Raw genomic sequence first — 24,137 nt, 5'->3', positions numbered from 1 at the left:
ACCATGGAGACGTTTACCGATCCCTAAAACCTCTATATGCCAGGTTTCATTCCATTTGCATGAATAGTTCTGGAGTTATTCAGTCCCTCCCTCTTTAAAGAGGGAAAGGAGTGTCAAACCACCATAGAAGCATTGATTGTCCCCTAAAACCTCCACATGCAAAATTTGGCTCTATTTGCGATTTATGCTTCATTTGTATGGCAGCCCCCCTCTTTGAGAAAGATTTGATTAAACATCTTTGCGGCAGCTTGAAAATTTTATTGAATGATAGTTGTTGGGTGGCACTAATGTTCCCAGTGGAACTTTTGCCTTTTCAACGTAGGTACTTCTTCTTTTTCTTGGATGGCACGAACGTTCCCAGTGAAATTGTTGCCTTCTCAACATAGGTATTACTTGCGTCATTTTGTTAGTAGTACCTAGTTGAGATTTCTATGCCGGATAACACGCCTAAAGGCCCATTTATACGTTGCTAGTAGCAGACTTGAGAATGAGCAGCTACTGACCCGGTGAACTCGCTTGACAATTGGTTGACTCGCCTTGTCCGTTCACACAGTGTGAGCTGCTGACGCGAAACTAGATACTGCAGCATTGGCTTACCGGGGGTGCCAGATGATTTTTCAGATGTCCATCAAATAAAGGGTGTGTCACATCAAATTGCATCACGGAAAAAACGCTGTAGAAATTCGCCCAGTAGACCGATCCTTTTGAAAATTTTAGACAGTAAAATATAAACTATTAAACAACTTTTGGCATTTTCTTTTTATTCATACTTCGAGCCCAAGCCCGTATGCTCGCACCTTCCTCTTTACCCCGTCCATAAGGTTCTGTACAACGTCAGGTTGTAGTTTTTTTTAACAGAAATCCATTTTCTCTTGAAGTCCGCCTCCGATTTGACAACTTTTGAGTTTTTCCGGAGGGCCTGCTTCATAATCGCCCAATATTTCTCTATTGGGCGAAGCTCCGGCGCGTTGGGCGGGTTCATTTCCTTTGGCAGGTGACCCCGTTGGCTTCGTACCACTCCAACACGTCCTTTGAATAGTGGCACGAAGCGAGATCCGGCCAGAAGATGGTCGGGCCCTCGTGCTGCTTCAATGGTGGTAGTAAGCGCTTCTGTAGGCACTCCTTAAGGTAAACCTGACCGTTTACCGTGCCGGTCATCACGAAGGGGGCGCTCCGCTTTCCGCAAGAGCAGATCGCTTGCCACACCATGTACTTTTTGGCAAACTTGGATAGTTTCTGCTTGCGAAATCTCCTCCGGAACGCTGAATTTGTCCTCTGCGGAGAAGAACAACAGGCCCGGCAACTGACGAAAGTCCGCTTTGACGTAGGTTTCGTCTTCCATTACCAGGCAATGCGGCTTCGTCAGCATTTCGGTGTACAGCTTCCGGGCTCACGTCTTCCCACCATGTTTTGCCTTTCATCGCGGTTAGGAGCCTTCTGAACCTTGTATGTACGCAGGCCCTCCCGCTGCTTGGTCCGCTGGACGAATGAACTTGACAAATTCAGCTTATTGGCGACATCCCGGACCGAACTTCTCGGATCTCGTCTAAACTGCTTAACTACGCGCTTGTGATCTTTTTCACTGACGGAGCACCTTCCGTTCTTCACCTTCCGGTCGATGGTTAGGTTCTCGAAGCATCGTTTTAGTACTCTGCTGACCGTGGATTGGACGATTCCCAGCATCTTACCGATGTCCCGATGTGACAACTCCGGATTCTCGAAATGAGTGCACAGGATTAATTCACGACGTTCTTTTTCGTTCGACGAAATTTTTCCAAATTTACGAAAAATTGACAGTGAAGCATGGCCAACGTGATCTATACACTCTTATCTGATTATAAGCGAAAGCTGAAGATATAATTCCTAAAAATTAAATTTCTACAGCGTTTTTCCGTGATGCAATTTGATGTGACACACCCTTTAGTCAGAAACAGCAATCAGGTCCGAATTTGACAGATGATTGATCCGAATTCGATCCGTATTCGTCTCAGGTTTTCAGTTGCATTTATTTTATTTAGTTGCACAATTTTATCGCGAAATACACGCTGACCGTGTTTGAAAATACTTTGTGCTGAATTTCTTCGAACTGAAGGTACTATCCGAAAAAGCAGAAAGGCAAAGGGATTCGGGCCAGGAATTGGATGCAAGGAAAAGGAGCAACAAAAACAATATTAAAGGAACTCTACGATGATGATCCTCTGGAGTATAGAGCAGTGTTGAGAAAAACACCTGAATTAGTGGAAACACTGTTGGATTTCATTGGTCCAAAAATACAACGCCAAGATACACTCATGAGGGATGCTATACCTGCAAGAGTGAAATTAAAAAACGACATTGATGTGCCTTGCTTCTGGAATATCGTTCAGATTGTTGTCGATATTTTTTAAAATCTCAAAAGTATTCATAGCTAAGATAATTCCGGAAGTATGTGATGCTATGAATGACAACTTAAAAGATTTTTTTTTAATTTTATTTAGTTCACCTTGCCAGCAGCTTCGTGTACCAATTTTTGAAATAAAAATGATGCGATTCTCTCGAAATAATGCCATTTGCTCGAAATTACATTATTTTTTGCGCAAATGCATCAATCGCGTAAAAAAACAATTCAGTGTATACGAGTTATAATTTTGTGCGCTAAATATCCAAACCTCAAAACCTATAATTGTAAAAATTTGTTCAGATAGTGGCGCAATAGTTTAGAATCGCAGTATGCCGTCCGACTTGCTAAAGGATCGTATACTTCGGTACTGTGTTCTAAATAGAACAATAACTCTTTTTATTATTTTTAATCGGAATAAAAAATAAAATTCCTAGATATTAAACAAATCTTAGGGAATTTTCGATTCGTTCGAAATTTAAATCGCCAAAATCCGTTGGCGGCAAAAATAGTTATTTACGTTAACTTTATTTCATAAAAACGTGCTCAAGTTCCGCGAAAATATGCACTTTGTACCTCGGTGAAATTTAGTTCTATGAAATCCGTTCAAATGCAATGGAAGCATTACGGAAATAATTAGGTTTAATTAGAATAATCTCCCGGCGAACCCATTTTTGATTGCATGTTTTAGTTCAGATAGCCGTCGAGTGTAGAACATCGGATTAGCATTGTGTGTGTTCGGGCATTTCACGTTCGTTCAAGTGCCTATAGGGCTCTTGCTACACATACATGCAGAGCATCTGTTGGGCAAACATCATTTATTTACATTCGTAGCTTCTATGCAGCAGAAGCGAATTCATAATCAATTGACGTTCTTGTAGATGATTTAAATATAGTTGCAATCTTTCTTCTAGCGTGAAATATTTCATAGAACTGACATGAACTTTGTCAAACAGTTAGGCAAGCTATTTACCGAACAAGAGCTTTTGTGTGACGCATATTGCTTAACTTACTAACACCTATTTCGCGATGTTCATTGAGCAACTTTCCTACTAGATTTGAATCGAAAAAATAACAGGAAAGGATTATCAGCATGTTCGAACCTAGATTCAAGATACAGAGGCTCGAGCTCACGTTCGAATGCTTCCTTGTATTTTCCATGAATTATCCAATTGATGGATTTTCTTCGTTTCCGATCAATTTTCTTATAAACATGTTTCACTTCTCCGCAGAGCATTCAGGTACCCGGAAATCATATCTGAGGGTTGGTTGATCTTTGTTGATCCAATTGATGGATTTTCTTCGTTTCCGATCAATTTTCTTATAAACATGTTTCACTTCTCCGCAGAGCATTCAGGTACCCGGAAATCATATCCGAGGGTTGGTTGATCTTTCTGGCTGAATATGCTCTTAATTTCAACATAATCATCTGCTTTTTTGGCGAAACTAACCACCGATTAGAAATCTCTGCAAACGAATATTCATTATAGTTTACTTCTTCACGAGACCAGCATTTTAGGGCAAAAAGCACGAAGCCTAAATGGGAGCACACTTCGCACAATCCGGCTATACAATCGCAATGTGCAGTTTGAACTTTTTCTGTGAAACTTTTAGAATAATCAATCTGCTTCGATTGATATGGATCATAACCATAACAGAAATTTATATTTTTCTCCGTATATATGGCTTTGACGCTAAAAGTAAATATTTTTATATAAAGAGACATATATTCGTTAATCATGTAGTATAGCGCGTAATTTTTTTTTGTTAGACACTCCACTCCAACCAGTTCTGCGATTGGACTCATGAACTTGCGCTTAGTAAGAAAACGTGAATGTTTGAAGGTATTGATAACAAAAACAAATTTTGGGCGGGACGAAGTTTGCCGGATCAGCTAGTTATTAATATACAATGCATTTCTATATTCTGGTTGGGGGTTCCTGACATCGCTTACCTATCCAATAATTAGAGGGCCTGATTCTCGAATACACTTCACGGTGGAAACGAAATAAACGGCACGCCATTGAACTAAGTTTTACGAGTTAGTGAAGTATCGAAGATAATAATGAGTTTTCAGGCAGAATGAGCACTTTTCAAATAAAAAATCATTAATGAAAATTAACTTCTTCGTATCAAACTTGTATTCAATGTGAGTGGAATACTTTGTTTTCTTCATGTGATTGAAATTTTTGTATGAGATTATTATCATACAAAAATTTCATCTGAAGATAATTTGATATTATAATGATAAGTTTAGTGGGAAACTGATCTCGTATCCAGATGTCGACACCGTACCGTTGTCATCGCGGATACGTTTCTTTCCGTTTCCACCGTGAAGTATATTCGAAGTGTATTCGAGAATCAGGCCCAGAGTGTATATAATTGATGCAGCTTCAAATATATCCTGTGAATTGTTTATTATAAAATTTTGTATTTCAATTTTGGTTTACAATTTTCTAATTCATATTTCTGATGAAGTATTCAGATTGAAAACCCCCGACTCTTAAGTATATTCCTGATTTTGATTCAGATTTCGGATACTGGAAGTGGATCACAAGGATTATGCTTTTTGTATAGAGAAGTGTATCTGTTTTAGTGAGTGTCTGATATGCAGGTGAAAGGCTAAGTTTTATAAATTTTAATTTGACGTATAAAGTTTCTAGTTAGTGTGTTAGGGTTCACTTTTGTATAGTTTTTGTACGATATACTGTTGATTTATAGTTGATTCACTCTTTGGATCCAGTGGAGCGATGCTGGGTGTCATTTTGATGTAAATTTGTAGAAAAATGCGTAAAAAATATAACATTCTTTAATTGTTTAACTCGTTCAACTTTAATTAGTTAATTCTTTATTAATTGAAATACGAAGTATGAGTAATAAATAATAGAATATGTAGATTTCTCTTGGTTACCTTCTCAGGTTCCCAAAGATAACGTGGAGAGATATTTCGATGAAAAGTACGTGCGATGAGTAATAGAATATATAGGTTTCTCTCGGTTACCTTTCCAGGTTTTCCAAGGATAACTCTCCGCCGTCGCCATTGGATTTCAATGAAAAGGACATGCGTTAAACGATAGAATATAAAAAAATACATTTACATTACGAAAAATTTCACATTTTACAGGTTTTCATTCTTAGGAAACCAAAAGATAATTTCTGACACGTCTTGTAACACGAGATTTTAGGGTTTTCGTTTCGTCGAGTGGTCGATAGTTCGCGTTCACATAATTCCATCACTCACCTTAGTGAATCGTGATTTTAAACCTATCCCACTAACAAATATCCCTTCCATACGCTAGGGAACCACGCTATAGAGGCGGCCCTTCTGGCCTTCGGGCGGCGAATATCATACTAACATTCCTTCCCTTCCCCTGGTGACTGTAAGGACGTGGCCGGCGTTGTTATTGACCACCAGCTCGAATCACCGAAAATTGCACAACGAGAATGATTTGCTAGTCCCAAGCGTCATTCTGTGTGTGCTTTGTGCAATTTGTTTGGTTCAGGTCAATCACGGAGAGCAACTACGAATGGTACAGTCTATCCAAGCTCAAGCTCATGAAAAATGTATTCCTACGTCAAAAAACATACCACTATAGATTCATAGCTAAAGTGAACAATCGTCGAAGAAAATGAGATCTATTCCTAAAAATGAGCTTCTTCTTATGATTCCTAAAAATGAGCTTCAGAACCGTGAGAAATAAAAACGACGCTTGCAGTAGTGTATTACAGTAGAACCCCGATTATCCGATGAATAGTCTGGCTAACTCACCGCGGAAAATCGCGGATAACGCAATAAATGACTAAGAATGAGCTGCAAACACAAAAAAAATGATATTTCAGCATGAAACTATGTTTCATCAATACATGAATCATTAAACTATCCATTTGTATGGTCGTGTACAACAGTGGTCAAATAATGTGAAAATTATGATCAAAACAAAAAAAAAAAACAAAAACCTACCACTCATTAACAAATTTAGGGAAAGTTCATAGAATTACTGAGGAACTCGTTTTCGCAGATAAACCGCATCGCGGATAATCGGGGTTCTACTGTATTTGCAAGGGGGCAAAACAGATAACGATGTTAATAGTTGTAGAGAATATAAATGCAAAATATTCGAATAAAGAATAATCTACTTAAACATTTCTCACCATAACAGGAGCCACTTTCCCCCGTGCTGGAAGACGTTCCAACGGATGAGGCAGGTGACATGTTCGTCGAAATCTCGGTGTCCGAACCTCAGAAGGTTGGCGATGGCATGGGTTCATATCTGGCGTACAAGTAAGCGATTTCTTTCCATATAAACATTCGAAACAGTTAAGTTATATTCACTTGTCTCTACTCAGGGTTGCCACCAAAACGAATATACTCAAGTTCAAGAAGCGACAGTTTTTCACAATGCGCCGCTTCAGTGATTTCCTCGGGCTGCACGATCTGCTCGTCAGCAAGTATCTTCGACTTGGGCGTATCATACCCCCGGCACCAGAGAAGAACATCATCGGTTCCACCAAAGTGAAAATGAGCAGTCAACCGCAAAGTGATCCCGGCACCGGGCTGAATCTAGAATGGGTGGAGAACCGGCGTGCTTCGTTGGAACGTTTTCTGAATCGCGTAGCACAGCATCCGTTCCTCTGTCAGGATAGTGATTTCATAAATTTCCTGGAAAGTGACCAGGAACTGCCTCGGGCCCTTAACACGGCCGCTCTGAGCGGGGCCGGTGTTATGAGACTATTCAACAAGGTTGGTGAGACGGTGAATAAAATTACCTACAAAATGGACGAAACAGATCCGTGGTTTAACGATAAAATCAACGAAGTAGAAACAATCGACGCACACATGCAGAAGCTCCATTCGGCGATCAAAGCGCTGGTCACACATCGTCGGGAACTGGCCACGTTGACAGGAGGTGTAGCAAAATCGGCTGCTCTATTGAGTACATGTGAGGAACATACAGGTTTATCACAAGCTCTCTCGCAGCTTGCCGACGTTGAGGAAAAGGTAGAGTTACTGCGCTCGGAGCAAGCCAATTCAGATCTGTACATTTTGTCGGAAACAATCAAAGACTACATTGGACTGTTTGGAGCAATAAAGGATGTGTTCCACGAGCGAGTTAAAGTATTCCAAAACTGGCAGCACGCTCAAATGCAGTTAACCAAGAAGCGAGAAAACAAAGCCAAACTGGAGCTTCAGGAGCGGAGAGATAAGTTGGATTTGGCACAGAAGGAAGTTGAAGAGGTACGTACAACTTGTTACTATCAACGCTGGTATTATGTATAACTTATACTCATTTTAGTGGGAAGGGAAAGTGCAGCGCTGCCAGAAGGAATTCGACAATATTTCCAACGAAATTAAGAAAGAAATGGAGCGCTTCGAATTGGCGCGTGCACGAGATTTCAAGTCGACTATTATAAAGTATCTCGAGGATCAGATGGCACACCAACAACAGGTACGTAGTGAAAATAATTTAAGTATAGAGCAATGTCTTATGATGGAAGCCACCCAAAATAACAATTCTAATTATCATATAACCAATTTAAGTTACGAGTGATTTTTTTAAAATGTCGTATTCAAAATCATTGATCTTTCTTTCAAAAAATCGTAACTGAAAATCCAGATCTCTGAAACTGTGTTTGACGAAGTTGTTGGGAAATCAATGAGCTATTTAAGAAAAATAATACTTTAAATGCACTGTTAAAAAAACCTTACTCAAAAAATGAATTCAATGTTGAAAACTTTTATATCTCAAACTACTTCCCCATTTAGAGACGAATGAACTTCAAAGTTTAAAGCCTCTTAAAAAACAAAGAAAGAAAGAATATTTCCCCTTCGATATTTTTTTTTGTAAATTTTTATTGGAAAACCCTTCTCATTTATCAAAGTTTAAAGTTTAGTGGTGCCCATCTAAAAAAAGTATCATAAAAACATAATCTACATGCGATTCAACGTGGAAAACTATATATTAGGCTGTCAAAAAAGTCCTGCGGTATTTTTTTTAAATTTTCATTTGTTCATAAAATTAGTTACAATCATCTGTTTTAAGTCAAATATGCGCCGTTTTGTTCGATGACTTGTTCCCAACGAGATGCCAACTTCATAATACCCCTGTTATAGAAGCTCGCTTCCTTATTGGCAAAAAACTCGGATAGCCAATTTTCACAGGCCTCTTTTGTGGCTAACTTCTGACTACCTAGCTCGTTCGCCATGGACAAAAACAGGTGGTAGTCACTTGGTGCAAGGTCCGTACTATACGGCGGATGCAAAAGATAATAATGAGTTTTCAGGCAGAATGAGCACTTTTCAAATAAAAAATCATTAATGAAAATTAACTTCTTCGTATCAAACTTGTATTCAATGTGAGTGGAATACTTTGTTTTCTTCATGTGATTGAAATTTTTGTATGAGATTATTATCATACAAAAATTTCATCTGAAGATAATTTGATATTATAATGATAAGTTTAGTGGGAAACTGATCTCGTATCCAGATGTCGACACCGTACCGTTGTCATCGCGGATACGTTTCTTTCCGTTTCCACCGTGAAGTATATTCGAAGTGTATTCGAGAATCAGGCCCAGAGTGTATATAATTGATGCAGCTTCAAATATATCCTGTGAATTGTTTATTATAAAATTTTGTATTTCAATTTTGGTTTACAATTTTCTAATTCATATTTCTGATGAAGTATTCAGATTGAAAACCCCCGCTTCTTAAGTATATTCCTGATTTTGATTCAGATTTCGGATACTGGAAGTGGATCACAAGGATTATGCTTTTTGTATAGAAAAGTGTATCTGTTTTAGTGAGTGTCTGATATGCAGGTGAAAGGCTAAGTTTTATAAATTTTAATTTGACGTAGAAAGTTTCTAGTTAGTGTGTTAGGGTTCACTTTTGTATAGTTTTTGTACGATATACTGTTGATTTATAGTTGATTCACTCTTTGGATCCAGTGGAGCGATGCTGGGTGTCATTTTGATGTAAATTTGTAGAAAAATGCGTAAAAAATATAACATTCTTTAATTGTTTAACTCGTTCAACTTTAATTAGTTAATTCTTTATTAATTGAAATACGAAGTATGAGTAATAAATAATAGAATATGTAGATTTCTCTTGGTTACCTTCTCAGGTTCCCAAAGATAACGTGGAGAGATATTTCGATGAAAAGTACGTGCGATGAGTAATAGAATATATAGGTTTCTCTCGGTTACCTTTCCAGGTTTTCCAAGGATAACTCTCCGCCGTCGCCATTGGATTTCAATGAAAAGGACATGCGTTAAACGATAGAATATAAAAAAATACATTTACATTACGAAAAATTTCACATTTTACAGGTTTTCATTCTTAGGAAACCAAAAGATAATTTCTGACACGTCTTGTAACACGAGATTTTAGGGTTTTCGTTTCGTCGAGTGGTATTTTTTTTAAATTTTCATTTGTTCATAAAATTAGTTACAATCATCTGTTTTAAGTCAAATATGCGCCGTTTTGTTCGATGACTTGTTCCCAACGAGATGCCAACTTCATAATACCCCTGTTATAGAAGCTCGCTTCCTTATTGGCAAAAAACTCGGATAGCCAATTTTCACAGGCCTCTTTTGTGGCTAACTTCTGACTACCTAGCTCGTTCGCCATGGACAAAAACAGGTGGTAATCACTTGGTGCAAGGTCCGTACTATACGGCGGATGCAAAAGAACCTCCCATCCGAGCTCCCGGAGCTTCCTGATGGAAGACAATGCGGCCTCTGTTTATCAAAGATGGCCTCTTCTTCATGAGTGCTACCTTCAAGTGGTCCAGTTATTGGCAGTACAGGTCCGAATTTAGCGTTTGGCCATAGGGAAGCAGCTCATAATAGATTATTCCTTGACAATCCCACCGAACACACAGCAGAACCTTCTTGGCCGTTAATGAGGGCTTGACCACCGTCTGAGCCGCTTCAGCGGGCTTCGACCACGACCGTTTGCGCTTCACGTTGTCGTAAGTGACTCACTTTTAATCGCCAGTCACCATCCGCTTCAGAAACGGGTCGATTTTGTTGCGATTCAGCAGCGATTCACATGCGGCGATACGGTCAAAGATGTTTTTTTGCGTCAACGTGTGTGGCTCCCATACATCGAGCTTCTTTGTGAATCCAAGCTTCTTCAAATGGTTAATAACGGTTTGATGACTTATCCCCAGCTCTTGGCCGATGCTACGGCTGCTACTATGCCGATCTTTCTCGGCTAATTCAGCGATTTTGTCACAATTTTCGACGACAGGCCTTCCGGAGCGTGGCGCATCTTCGACGACCTCTACACCAGAACGAAAACGTTGAAACCATCGTTGTGCGGTGGAAATGGAAACTGTATCGGGTCCATAAACTGCACAAATTTTATTGGCAGCTTGAGATTTTTGCCTTTGTCATAGTAGTACTGTAAAATATGTCGGATTTTCTCTTTATTTTGCTCCATATTTGCGACACTATAACTCACGAACGACTTAACCAAACAAAACACTGTCAAAGGCTATAATATAGCACGCAAAAATACCTTTCCAACAAGCTATAGTATGACACGATACAATGAATACAACTAGAACTACGCGCTTACAACGACACCTCGCGGAAATACCGCAGGACTTTTTTGACAGCCTAATATAACGTTTTATCCAAGGACCATCCATTCTCGAGATAGAATCAATTTTTTATAATTAAAATAATGTTAGTAAAATGTCGGAATCTCAATCGCAGTGTCCAACAGCAGTGTGCATTTTCTAATATCTTACGGACATGATTTATGATATATGAATACCCAACCACAGTGTTCATTTTTGTTTTTGTTGATGTTTGAACCTTTTTTGATTAAAATGACAATTAAAGGATAGAAACGGATATTGTTACGCTTATAATTGATAATAGGTATGTGTTGTCGAAGAAAGTAATTGCGAAATATCAGAAATAACATCAAAAATCTCCCGGTAAAAGACGCAAAAGTATCTTGGCATCCGGAGAGTAGCATACAGGAACAATAAGAAAGGTTGTTTTGCCCGTAAAAAACCTTTCATTTCAAAGGTGAATATGAAAAAAAACGATTGGAGTATTCTAAGGCATATGTAAACAAACCTAAGAAGTTCTGGAACAAGGTCCTTCATACGGATGTGTCGAAAATAAAATCTCTTCGAATCGGATGTAACACAGATGGTGTGAAGGAAACCAGGAACGGTGCTTTAGATTCAGCATTTGGTTCCCACAGTAAAACTCGGCGGTGAGAGTCAGCTGATGTATGATACAATGGCGCCAACTAGGACGACACCATGGAGTTCATTGATTCGGCTTTGAACAAGATGGCTTATTTGAATATCCTGAAACCTAACCTACAATCTTCTGTGGATAATTTGGGTCTCTCGTGATTACTACTTTCAACAGGATAATGACCCAAGCACACCGCTTTCGTTGTGCGCGAGTGGCTGCTTTATAATATCCCCAATTAACTCAAAAACCCTCCGCAATCACCGGACTTGAACCCTATTGAGCATCTATGGTGGGAAATCATAAACCGTCTGAAGAATGAAAATCCAAGGAACAAAGCTCGACCAAAACGCCGTTTGTGGAAATCTGAGAGGATATTCCATCTGTGATCAGGAAATCTCGCCGAATCGATGACACGGTGCCTACAGGCAGTGCTGGACGCCAAAGAGGGCCATATCAAATACTAAAGAATTGCTTTTTGTTATTTGCTTATATTGCTGATCTTTTTTTTTGAACTTGAACTGTACATCCAATTTTTCCACGCAGGAATTGAAGGTTTTTTGATTGTTTTTGAAACATGAAGTAAAAAAGTGAAAAGGATCGTTTTACGATGAACATAAGTCGTTTTGAATTGTTTACTTTTTAATCCCTAAAAACTCAAAAAAGATTTGCCTGAAAGTGCAAACAAGGTCGCAAGCATAGTTGCTGGATTGTTTTTCTTGATGGCCAGATTAGAAAACGGGTGATTTTCGTTTAACCATATAAATCAACAGGTGCAGGTGGAATTTTTCCAGCCCTGATTCGAAAGAAGAATCAAAGCTAACTCTATCTCTAATCGAGATTTTTTTAGGCAAGTCTGATACTAGAGCACATTCCTTCCACATGGAGACTCGTTAAACTTGTCTTCATCCCGAAAACTGAGAAACGTGATAAATCACTCCTAAAATCATTCAGACCAATAAATTCATCATCATAGCATGAAAACACAGAGAAAGTATTCCATGATTACATAAAGTCGGTATTTATGTTCAAGTGCCCTTTATCTAAATACTGCTTTGCCTACCAATTCAAGCGTTACACACGCTTGTGATAAAAATTTAAAAATTCTCATTTCGTCAAAAAAAAAATTGCATGGGCGGGTCGATATGTGTGATTGCAACAAAAGATTTCTATCACCTCCGCTTTTCGATCTAGTTATAATGGTACGTGACAAGTTCGACGAGTTGATATCGAGTAGGATGCAGATTGCTAACATCCTTACACAATCATGGTGTATCACAGAAGGTTTAAGCATAAATTTCTCAAAAACAACAATTGTTCCTTTCACCAAAAAGGCGAAACAGCATCTGCAGTCTCAACATCTTGGAGGATAGGAAAAAAAATTCAGCGTTTTAGTGAAATACATAGGTGTAATACTAGATGCTAAACTAAACTGAAACGCACACTTAGATTCAATAATCAGTAAGGTCAACATTGCTTTATGGTCATGCACTAAAACGATAGGCAGAACATGGTGGTTTAAACCAAAAATGGTTATGTGGGTTTAGGATAACCTATGCCTCATTAGTATGGCAGCCAAAGATTTTGGAGACTATAGCTACTAAAAAGTTAAACGGGGGTCTCCGTAGCCACATTGGTTGCGCGTTCGCTTAGTAAAAAAATGGTAATCATTTATTTGAAGTTTCATCTGAATTAATTCTCCTCAATGATGATTTGTTTGTGTTTTCAAGAGACTTTAACCCGAAAGTCATTCGTCCCTTAATTCTCAATGAATGCATGAAGGAATATTTTTAAAGAACGTTGAAAGTTTTTGTTAGTGTGTGAGTGAATAGAAGATGCCGATAAGTGGACGGTATGGGATGAAGGAATAAGGAATTTTTATACAAGGATACACATGAAATTCAGCTCTTTTGAACTTGTTGGTTGGCCTGAATAGAATCGAAGCTTCTTGATTACGTGCCCGTGTTCGGGAACATGTATTCCGTTCGCCAAAAATGCAAGAGTGTAAAAAAGTACTCACAGCTTGCAGGTCTCTTCTATAACGATTTTCCAAGGCGCTTTGATTTTAGTTTAGCTCGGCGGCACAAAAGACATGTGATTTGAAGAGAAGAGCATAAGCTTAGGTGTGTGAGCGAGACCACAATTACAACCAAATGGATTTCCGAGCGAGCGCCAGCTTATATACAGAATTGTATGATTTCAATAGATTGTTTTCAAATCAATTTATGAAATATTGAAACAAGTTTTTGGATCAATAATTAAATCAATAATAGTATGTAATGGGTAGACATTTTCTCTATCTGATGAAGTAGTTATCATGCCATTTCGTTCAGTTGGTTAGGAAGAATTAACGCTCAAATATGCTTGTTCTGCTTTGAAACAGCCTATTGGAATCACACAAATCTGTATATAAGCTGACGCCTGCTCGGAAATCTATTGAGTTGTAATTAGAAAGTGACGGGAAGACTCGCTTGCTCGCATAAACACTATGCTCTTCTCTTCCAATTCCATATCTTTTCTGCAGTCGAACTGAACGGAGCATTTAGCGATGATAATTCGATACAGATGGATGGGAAGTGGATATTTCAACATTTCAATGGAATCATATTGATGAAAGCAGGTTATAAAATGTAATCGTAATCGTTCGTCGTTTCCAATTGTTGGGAAGGGAGGTATTATTTTCGCTGAGTAGATCCGAGGTAATCCATTTCTTCTTGAAGCGTTAATAATTCTGCTTCAGATTAACGAAATGGTATGATAATAATTTTAAACAAAAAGTAAAATGTCCAAGAGTTATATACTTGCTACTTATTGACTCGAGAAAATGTTTCAAGAGCTTACAAATTGCTTTGAAAACAGACTATTGAAATCACACAAATCTGTATATAAGTTGGTGCCCGCTCGGAAACCCATTGAGAAGTGATTGCAAAATATCGAGGAAATGCTCTCGCTCGCTCACTCTCCTAAACAAAATGCTCTTCTCTTCTCATCATATTTCTTTTCTGCCATCGGACCTATGGCTTACAAGCCGGTTCCTACTCGGAAATCCATTTAGATGTGATTGAGAAGTAACATGGAAATATTCTCGTGCACTTGTCTAAACACTATGATCTGGAAAGTGTTTCCAAGGAGGAATCGTTTTCTCTTTTAAGCGTTAATAATTCTTTCCAGGCTCAAAGAAGTGGTATAATAATCACTTTATTCGAAAGATAAAATGTCTAAGAGTTACATTTTTGTAACTTATTGATGGCTAACCCAACGGTAGTCCTACGTCCACCTTGCACAGATATATCACAGATATGGCCCATTTCTAGTTTTTCATATTAAAATAATTTTTTTAGGAAAATTGTTTAACAGTGCATTATAAATATTATGTTTTCTTAGTAGGCAATTAATTTTTCAAAAATTTTAACAAACATTGTATGTTAATCAAACATCTGGATTTTCAGTTATGATTTTTTGAAAGAAAGATCAACGCCATTTCAAAAAAATAGTCGTAATTTAAATTGGTCATATGATAATGAAAATTGTGATTCTAGGTAGTTTCAACCATAAGTACCAAGTTTTAAAAAAATCGGAGAGGGTCGGGTCAGCGGTCGGCGGTCATCTGATTTCGGATGGAATTGCCCTATAGTATGTGAAACAACAAATTAAAATAATCTACCATTTGCAGCAAATGAAATACTGGGAGGCGATACTGCCAGTCGCGAAAGAAATTGCATGAGACGAACTGAACGCCTCGAATGGGAGCTATGCCGAACATGAAAACAACAGCAGAAAGTTGGCGAATTCTCTCCGCCTTTCGATCAATCTCGCCGACGCCAACGCTAGAATTTCGTAGATTTTTTTTTTTATTTTCTGTTCGATATATTTCAGCATTCACAACCAATCAGTAACAGCGGTAGACCAGTTTTTTTTTACTTTGATTTGTAAATCATTGTTAATACGTTTGTTATGCATCTTCGCATAGATTATTTCGTTTTTCTCCGGTAGAAACGCAGAGATGAGCAAAATGACCAACGTTGTTAATCGTTGTAGAGATATGTTGTAATTATCCTGGAAGCGTTGTGTAAATAATTGTTTACCTCTCGCTAGGCTCAGAGCTCGGGTAGTGAAAGACCAAAAGGGACATATCACGCAAATGCTGATATTAATCCGTGAACTAGAAAGTGTAAATATATGGTATCGTTAGAAGTGATTCCTCTCCTGCCCACACCACAAGATTGAAATTTTGCGTAGCATGACAAAATTATTCTTGAGCTTGAAAACAGACGAGATATTCCCGATTGCACTGATTCTTCATTTTCTACGAAAAAGATGTGGTATGTAGCGGTAAAGTAGCGAGATAAGATTAATGGGTAGCATTTGATAAAGCTTGATCTTCTCAAATATTAACTTTTCTTTTGCGATTTGTAGATTTATAAAAATAAAATATTGAGTAGTGGGTGAGTAGGAAAATACTGCTATGTGAATCATTGAGAGTGAAGTTTTGGCAAACAGTGAATATCTTTTCCACACGTTAGCGAAAAGGAAAAAGTAATAAACTTACAATCCATGTTATAGAAAAATTGATCCTATAGTAAGGGTGAAAACGAGATAGGGTAACATTTACGATTTGTCTCTACTTTGCATGCATTTAAAATCTCGATCTGATTGTTTTTGTAAGTGTCAGGTTTTTTTTATTGATCTTATTACACGTGCGAGTCAACCGTAGAACCATTGCGTCCGAGTTAAACAATCATCCGTGCATTCTGACATGTGAAAACTGATAAGTGCATGACGATAATAATTGAGTGAACAAACCCAGAGCATTCCAAATTATGTTTATATATAAATGTTACTATAAAACGCATACAACGTTTTCTTCTGCAATAGAATGGTGTAATAGAAGAATGATACAGATATCTCAAGCGCCTCCGATTCGTTATAACCGAGAGATTAGTATGGAATGGCCAGTGAAAATCGCGCCAACTGAACACGTATTTTTCTTTAAACATCTTTGTAGATTTGCTGTTATAATTTACTCTAGCTTACGATTGTTCTTTCCTATGTGCTATGTACACTAGCGTGATACTTGATAATTGTCTATATTTCATAAAAAAAGGAAACAAAGAATAAATTATTGTTAATTATTTCACTTTGAAAAGTATATATATGAGAGCTATAAAAATAAACATTAGGTAATCGAAACGCATATGTTTTTTTGCTTCCCTTCGTTCATTATTGTGTGATTTTGCTACAGCTGCTACTGTTCGCTAGTTCAAACTGTATAAGAATAATGAGGTAGCTCGTTGCTGAAGTAATGATCTGCAAGAAAAACGAATGATATTAAAGTCGTTATGTTTACCATATAAGAAAAAATCCTCACGGAGAAGAGCATCGAGTAATCCAGAGTAAACATCCCACATGCTGTGAACTTTATGGGATGATGCATCAGCTGGATGAGGAATATTTCCATCTAGAAAAGTAATACCTCAACTGAGAGTTTATATTTAATAGTGTATGGATATCTTACGCTTTGTTGTAATCGTGCGTCCATATTCAATCCATTGAATCGCTGCAGGATTTCGGATGTCTTATTGGACTGAAAATAATGAGAATATAGCATGAAAACATAACGCCCTCTTACATGCAGAAACGAATATGGGTAAGTAGGGTAGATAGGGGCAATATGACCAGGCGGGGTAAAATGGGCCACCCTTCGTTTGAGCTTGTTATTGAACCAACAGCACTAATTTTTAAACAATTGAGTTAGAAATATTCTTATTAAGTATCTCCGTGAAAATCGTATACGAATTCAATTGTTTTATAAAGGTATTGTAACGAATTTCACACTGACTGATTATGACGAAAACCATATATGAAAAGCAGTCAACAAAATAAGTTCTGTACGCTTCATACTGAAAATAATGACTCTGCTCTTTAGTTCAATTGGTACTGGTATTATTTCTGAACATTTCCACTGATTTATTGTACTGCTTTGCCGTGTTTTATAAAAGATCAGTTCATTTTTATTGAGCGTAAATGTACGTGGCGGAGCAGTATGACCATTTGTAAACATAATTGGAGATAGCTAGATGTGGAATCATGGTGCGGACTTATATCAGAACATCCGCTCGTAAGAAGTGGTCACAGAACGGCTTGAACGCGGCAATCGAAGCGGTGAAGAGTGTTACGTCAGTGCGACATGCATTCTTAGTGCATTGTGTCCCGTAGAAAACACTTGAACGTTATTTACATTGTGCAGATCCTTTGCAGCTCCAGCTGTTCCGATCATTTGGTAATGTTTTTACAACGGAGCAATATTCTCGCTATGGACAACGATTCTACGGTGTTACGACAAGAGAAATCCAGAAGCTGGCGTATGATTTGGCCGGAAGAAATGATATTCCTCACCCTTCCAATAGCCAAAAGCAATTAGCTGGAATAGATTGGTTGGCTGATTTTCGAAAGCACCACCCACAACTCTCTTTTCGGACATCAGAAGCAACCTGTGCCGCCAGGGCACAAGAATTCAACCTCATTGCAGTCGGGAAATTCTACGATTTACTGGAGGACGTACAACAGAAATACAACATTCCACCATTAAGGCAATTCAACGTCGATGAGAATTCAGTGATTCCAGTAACTATCTCTTATCAATAGGAGAAGCAAGTAAACTAAAAATTATTATCTTCATTCAACAGGTACAGACCAGAAATTTCAAAATTCTAACAATGCGGGAAAAAGGCAGAAAAGCACTATAACTTCAGTTTAGCACTGAGCGCTGAACACGAAATAACGATCATAGAATCTTCCACAGGACTCCCTATGTTGCAACTGTCGGCACAATTCAGTTCCTCTACGGGCGGCGATGGATGGATCCAACGCTATCGATGCCAATATTGGGTACATAACGGCACAGATATTCTCTGTTCTTGCTTGCAGTGCAATCACTTTCATTACATTTTTATATTTTGTACATACTAACTGATTGAAACCCAACCCTATATACCTGAGTGACATAAGCGTATGCAACATATTTCAAAATATGGAACAAACCAAAATCCTAAACCAAAGCCCTCGGCTAAAGCGGCGGACGCTTTGTTAGATTATAGATGTACATTTTGTCATCATTTAAATTTTAAATATCTCCTTTAAAATAGGAGCCATCTGAAACAACACACTTTTTCCAACGAACAATCCAGTCATCGAAACACTTTTTATAGCGAATTAATTTTTATGCCATTTATATGGGTTTCGGAAACAAAAAAAAGTCACACGGGGCCATATCGCCAGTAATTATGCTTGGGATGAACGTGGGACCAAATTCGATCGTTCAAGCATGTCTTTTGCCAATTGCTTGCGATTAAATTTTTGAAGAAAATTGAGCTCCTTTGGCACTAGTCGTGCTGCGACTTTTGCCATGCTCAACACATCAACCAAAATATGACGAACGATCCCGTGAGAGAAGGCTCATACCTTCAGAAATGTTGTGTCGAAAGGATTTTTTGATATTTCATCTCGTTGGGAAGCTACAGAAACAAACAATGGGGTCACCTCAAGGGAAGTAGCATTGCTGTACGAATCTTTCAGCGCGTTTTTTCTCTAACCATGTTTATTCAGCTAATTTATTTATTTATTTATTTATTTGTTAATTCATCAACGGGCTTTAAGGCCCTAATGATGTAGCTTACTTCTAAATACGAATATTGCATCACATAAAAGTCGTCACAAAGTCATAACATAAACCAATTATCACATGGCAATTTAATCACTAAAAAAAGAATGGTACATTTATCTCAGAATCTAGTTGACCGATTTTGCTGAAATTTTCTTTCAGCATGTAGAAATGAATTATTTAAATTGTCGTTTTTAATATCTTAATTTTTTTATTTCTTATGATTTTGAGTCCACAATTTTTGTTGAAAAAACAATTCATATTTATTCAAGTGGTCATTACTTTGGCAATTCGAATTCGAATTGTCAATTTTCGCAATTTTTTTAGAACACAGTAAATCTTGACATTTCATGCAATTTTAATAGATTTGGCATAATTTTTTTTTAAATTCCGATTTCATATACCCCTTGTACAATATTGGGTGATTTTTCGGTTTTCTAAAAAAACGCAATTTCTGACGTTTGCGACACTAGTAAATTAACTCCGATTGAGCTGATACTTTTCGTAGGGTATTTTATCGTGCAAATCAACTCACAACGCTTTGACATACTCTCCACGAGATTCCGAAGGTGTCATAACGTCAGCTTTGTCCACCTTGTGGTTCAAAATCGTTCATAAATTCTCGATAGGATTCAAGTCGTAGCTTTGGGCTGATGTTTTCTTCTCTGTGGCCTTCGGGTTTTCATCTTGCTGGAAGGTGTAGTCCCATTTTCAGCATGGATTCTCGCACAAAATGTCGATGTAGCCATCGGCAGTCATAATACCGTTGTCCTGCGCTAAGTTTCCCACACTAGCCCATGAGAAACAGTCTCACACCATAATGCTTCCACCACCGTGCTTCATTGTCGGTTGTAGATGCCGATTCTGAAGACTTTCGTCACTCTTCCGCCACACTCGGAGTCACATTTTCTTGCTAAACAGCCAAAACTTGGACTCGTCCGACCAAATAACACGCTTGCAAAACTCCAGCGGCTTGTTGACATGGTTCCGCGCAAACTGAAGTCGTTTTTTGTTGTTGGTGTTGCTGATTTTGGGTCGTTTTTTGGCGAAGTATCTCTTCAGGTCCCGTTCCACCAAGCGTCTTGGAATGGTGCGATTGGGAAGGTCCAGATCCAACCTTTGTTTAATCGTCTGAATCGTTGTTCGTGGGTTTTTCTTTACATCGTGTCCGTTCTTGCATAAGTCTCACATTTCGGTCCCGGTCGATCGACCACGCTACCATGCATCTGATGCTTCCGAATGTCCAGCTGGACCGCACCACTGCTTACATCATACTACCCATCAATATTTCGTTGAGACTCCTTACGCTGGAAGTCATACACAATCAAATTTCGGACCTTTGTTGAGATTTGATTTCCACCCATTTCCCGGAAGCTTCCTCCGCGTCAAAAACACGTTACTATGCACCAAAAGTTGAATAAACAGCTACGAAAATTATGTTTGTGTCAGATGTTATGCAGTTATGCAAAATTGTTTTAGCAGTCTCCTATAGGGAACAGGAAAGGGGTGTCCAACCACCATAGAAACATTTATTGTACCCTAAAACCTCCACATGCCAAATTTGGCTCCGTTTGCTTGACTAGTTCTCGAGTTATGCAGAAATTTGTGTTTCATTTGTACGGCAGCCCCCGTTAGAGAGAGAAAAGGAGTGCCGAACCACCATAGAAAAGTTTATCTATCCCTAAAACTGTCAAAACATCGATGAACAAAAAACGGTACAACAAATTCACAAAAGTGGATTTTTTTATATCATACCCTAAAAGTAACTATTTAGGAAAAAAGGTTATTTTTTGTGATAAATTCTGGAATGGCAAAATGGTCTACTAAATACCTGCTTTTACGTAGTTTTGACTGGAATACCGAAAATTAAAAAAAAAACTTTCAATATTGGAACACTTTGATTTCAAATGGGGAGTGGATTTCTTTTGTGCCCATCACTTTAATTTTGTGGATGGTGTGTCCAAATTAAGCTACCAAACTGTTCTGTACTCCGTCCGATTGAGATCTATTAGGCCATTATGAAGGGCGAACTTCGGAAGACAAAAGACAATAAGGAATTGATGAGGAAGTGGAAAAAACTGAGGAAAACATACCGCAAACGGATGTAATATTTCCGTTGGTAATGGTGACTGATAGAGATACTTAGTTCACATCGAAACAGCTCAAGAAGTTTATTCGAAAGAACAAATGACAAAATATATCTGAAGATTCATGAACAAATGAAGAGTTTGAAGTGTTCCCGTTCCGAATTTTACAAAGAGCTGCATAATATGGTCATGGCGTGTCGAAAAATAGTACACCATGTTACAGGGTGAAGCTCACTAATATACTTGTTTTCGTCTGGCAAATCATGTCAAAGATTCAATGATCCCTAGGACAAATAAATATTTTTTTTCCAAGAGTAATGACCGACTTGTTGCTCGGGAATTCCGTCTAGTTCGGGGAAATGGAGTTTCGAGTGATTGTGGAAAAACTAGGGAAATTAATTTCATGATTTTATGATTTAATCGAATCCAGAACTTAATGGTACTTATTCAACAACAGCTACATATTACCCACGACTTGAACGCGAGTATGCCACTTCCTACCAGGAACAATACCCCATTGAACCCAGCGATGAGAGATGCTGATACTGCTGATACTGCCAATTAAATAACGATTTAATACAACCAGATCCACGGCAGAATCAGATCATGAGGTAATGGTTCGTGAATCTACACCTTGTACCGGAAGAAACTTCGAGGAAAACCGAAGCTTACGTGCTGTACTGGCGTACTGTTTTCTGGTAAGAGAAAATAATAATTCAGACTAACCGAACTGTTATAGTTGCTGCTACTGGCATGCCTTAGGTCAAATCAACGTCGCGAAATCGAAGGAAAACTTTGGGGTTGAGATTCAATGGGGAGGGGTGCCTGCTCTTACCATCAAAAACATTCGATTTGTTTCATCTCAACCCGAATTGATTCCGGGAGCTTCAGGAATAGATTTTAATCCGTCACATTGAAATCGACGCGAATGAGGACACCATTTTTCAGCATGACAATGTATCTATCCATGTCTCCAAGCAGTCGAAGTTAGTTTGCTGAGGAAAATATCTCGTTACTGGATTGGCCAGTCTGTAGTTCAGATTGCAATACCTTGGCGGACCTCTAGCGAATCTTCAACAATTAAATAATGAAGATGATCTGTACAAAAACCGTAGCAAATTGTGTTTTGATTTTGAAACAATCAGGAAAATGGTACTCGGTTAAACGAGCATCTGCCCCTGTTTATAGTGTAGGACATGTTATTGACAGGATGTATGTTTTGATGAGGTTTTGAAAAGAACCACATACCTGCTCCACGCACATTTCGCTAACATCAGCAACACAATACAACTCGTAAAAATTTAAAATGCACATGAAGAGTATCGAAATACTCAACCGCTCGTATGGGTCGGATGAATAACGTACGTATCGGTAAATTGTGATGAACAAATAGTACAGCTGAAATATATAGTATGTTTGGTAACGTTGAACACAGACAACATAAGAAAATATAAAGGCTAATCCACACCTGGCTAAGATTCAACATCGCAATCAACGTATATACCATCATCATCGTGTAACCATAAGCTTGATTTATTCTGCAAGCCAAATTCACAACGCGGCTACGTAGTATCATAATTTGATGCAACTTCTGAATATGCCTCTCTGAATATTTCTTCGAAGCAATTGCCTCAGCAACGTTTCGATGTAGCGCTTCAAGCTTGGAATTCAGCAGTTCCAGAAATCGTTGAACGTACAACACGTTCAGGTAGAACCAAACCGTTACATAAACAATCATCACTTTCGGATACACTGATGAGAGTATGGTGAAAAAGTCCAATGGCACATTCTCCACCATTATTTTCCGCCACAGTACAGCCACCACAATAACTACGAGAAGTGCGATGCTGGACAAAAGTTTTTGCAGGACCTTTTCGTTGACAGGACGGCATATTTCTCTCAGAGAATATCCAATTTCATGAGAAATTTTTCTAAACTCATTGTATATTTCCACCAGTTGGTTCCATGACCGGTACCGTCTAATTGTGCCGAAGATCATCGATTGTAAGAGTAGCATGGACTCGATGCCATCAACGACAACCGTAACAGGGCTGCGTTTGCCTCCGACAGTCAACAACTCACTGGCACTTCTGTAACATATTCCAAGGATAATGGCCAAGGAAATATTGTAGACCACTAAGATTCTGGACACTTTCGGCTTCTTCACTGTTCCGCTATTCGCTTGTATGGAAAATCCCGTTATCAATGATATGAAGTAAAAGAACAGTAAGCAGTTTTGCACTACAACAAAACGATCCACTCGAAAAATTCTTCCCCAGGTAGACATTTTGAACCAAACAACTATCGAGCAGCAAGCAAAATGGATCGTTTGATGCGTAATAGTCGGTAGAAAATGAATGACCAAGTAGTTTTTATGTGACGTTTCTAACGACTCGTCTTCAATAATTCAACATGTTAATTACCATATTATTGAACATGGATTAAGAAAATAAACAATTTCTTGAAGAAATACTAGTGATGCAGTTGTCTGGACATTTATCGACTCTGGTATTAGAGTGATTGTGTTTATGTTACTCTTCACACGCTTTCGGGAACATAAATTATAAATTACTTCCAGATAAACCACTTATAATTCAACTTACCATCGCGTATATGTCACTGCTCTTCCGCAGAACTACCGCTGTTTGCAGCAGTTCGAAGAAGGTTGCAATCAATCCCGTAATCATCGGTGAATCTTCGAGTTGTAAACCGTTTGCATTAAAGCGTTTGATCATGAAGAACAGCGACACGCTTATTGCCACGAAATTCTGTCCGGAGACGCAAAGGAAAG

At 38.3% G+C, this 24,137-nt stretch overlaps 2 protein-coding genes across 3 annotated transcripts in view; one reads left to right on the top strand and one right to left on the bottom strand.

Moving 5' to 3' along the window:
- The window catches only part of LOC129777676 (sorting nexin-2), a 41,731-nt gene extending 24,938 nt beyond the window's left edge, over nucleotides 1–16,793 (top strand). For both annotated transcript variants that reach the window (XM_055784093.1, XM_055784094.1), the window contains exons 2-5: nucleotides 6,538–6,659; nucleotides 6,725–7,613; nucleotides 7,672–7,824; nucleotides 15,273–16,793. In XM_055784093.1, the coding sequence (XP_055640068.1) occupies nucleotides 6,538–6,659; nucleotides 6,725–7,613; nucleotides 7,672–7,824; nucleotides 15,273–15,323 (1,215 nt within the window). In that variant the 3' untranslated portion in view covers nucleotides 15,324–16,793. The remainder of the gene's footprint in view (nucleotides 1–6,537; nucleotides 6,660–6,724; nucleotides 7,614–7,671; nucleotides 7,825–15,272) is intronic.
- Nucleotides 16,690–23,633, bottom strand: LOC129773109 (putative gustatory receptor 28b). The gene is made up of 5 exons (XM_055776662.1): nucleotides 22,815–23,633; nucleotides 22,595–22,744; nucleotides 17,115–17,183; nucleotides 16,968–17,057; nucleotides 16,690–16,906 (listed from the first exon to the last, which is right to left on the bottom strand). Exons 1-5 carry the CDS (start codon nucleotides 23,631–23,633, stop codon nucleotides 16,820–16,822), a joined length of 1,215 nt encoding a protein of 404 aa, XP_055632637.1. The 3' UTR covers nucleotides 16,690–16,819.
- Between the last annotated feature and the right edge of the window lie 504 nt (nucleotides 23,634–24,137).

This window comes from Toxorhynchites rutilus, chromosome 3 (genome assembly GCF_029784135.1).
Source record: "Toxorhynchites rutilus septentrionalis strain SRP chromosome 3, ASM2978413v1, whole genome shotgun sequence".
NCBI classification, from domain to species: domain Eukaryota; kingdom Metazoa; phylum Arthropoda; class Insecta; order Diptera; family Culicidae; genus Toxorhynchites; species Toxorhynchites rutilus.
Note: the sequence above shows the minus strand (reverse complement) of the source record. Positions and strands in the feature narration are given on the sequence as shown.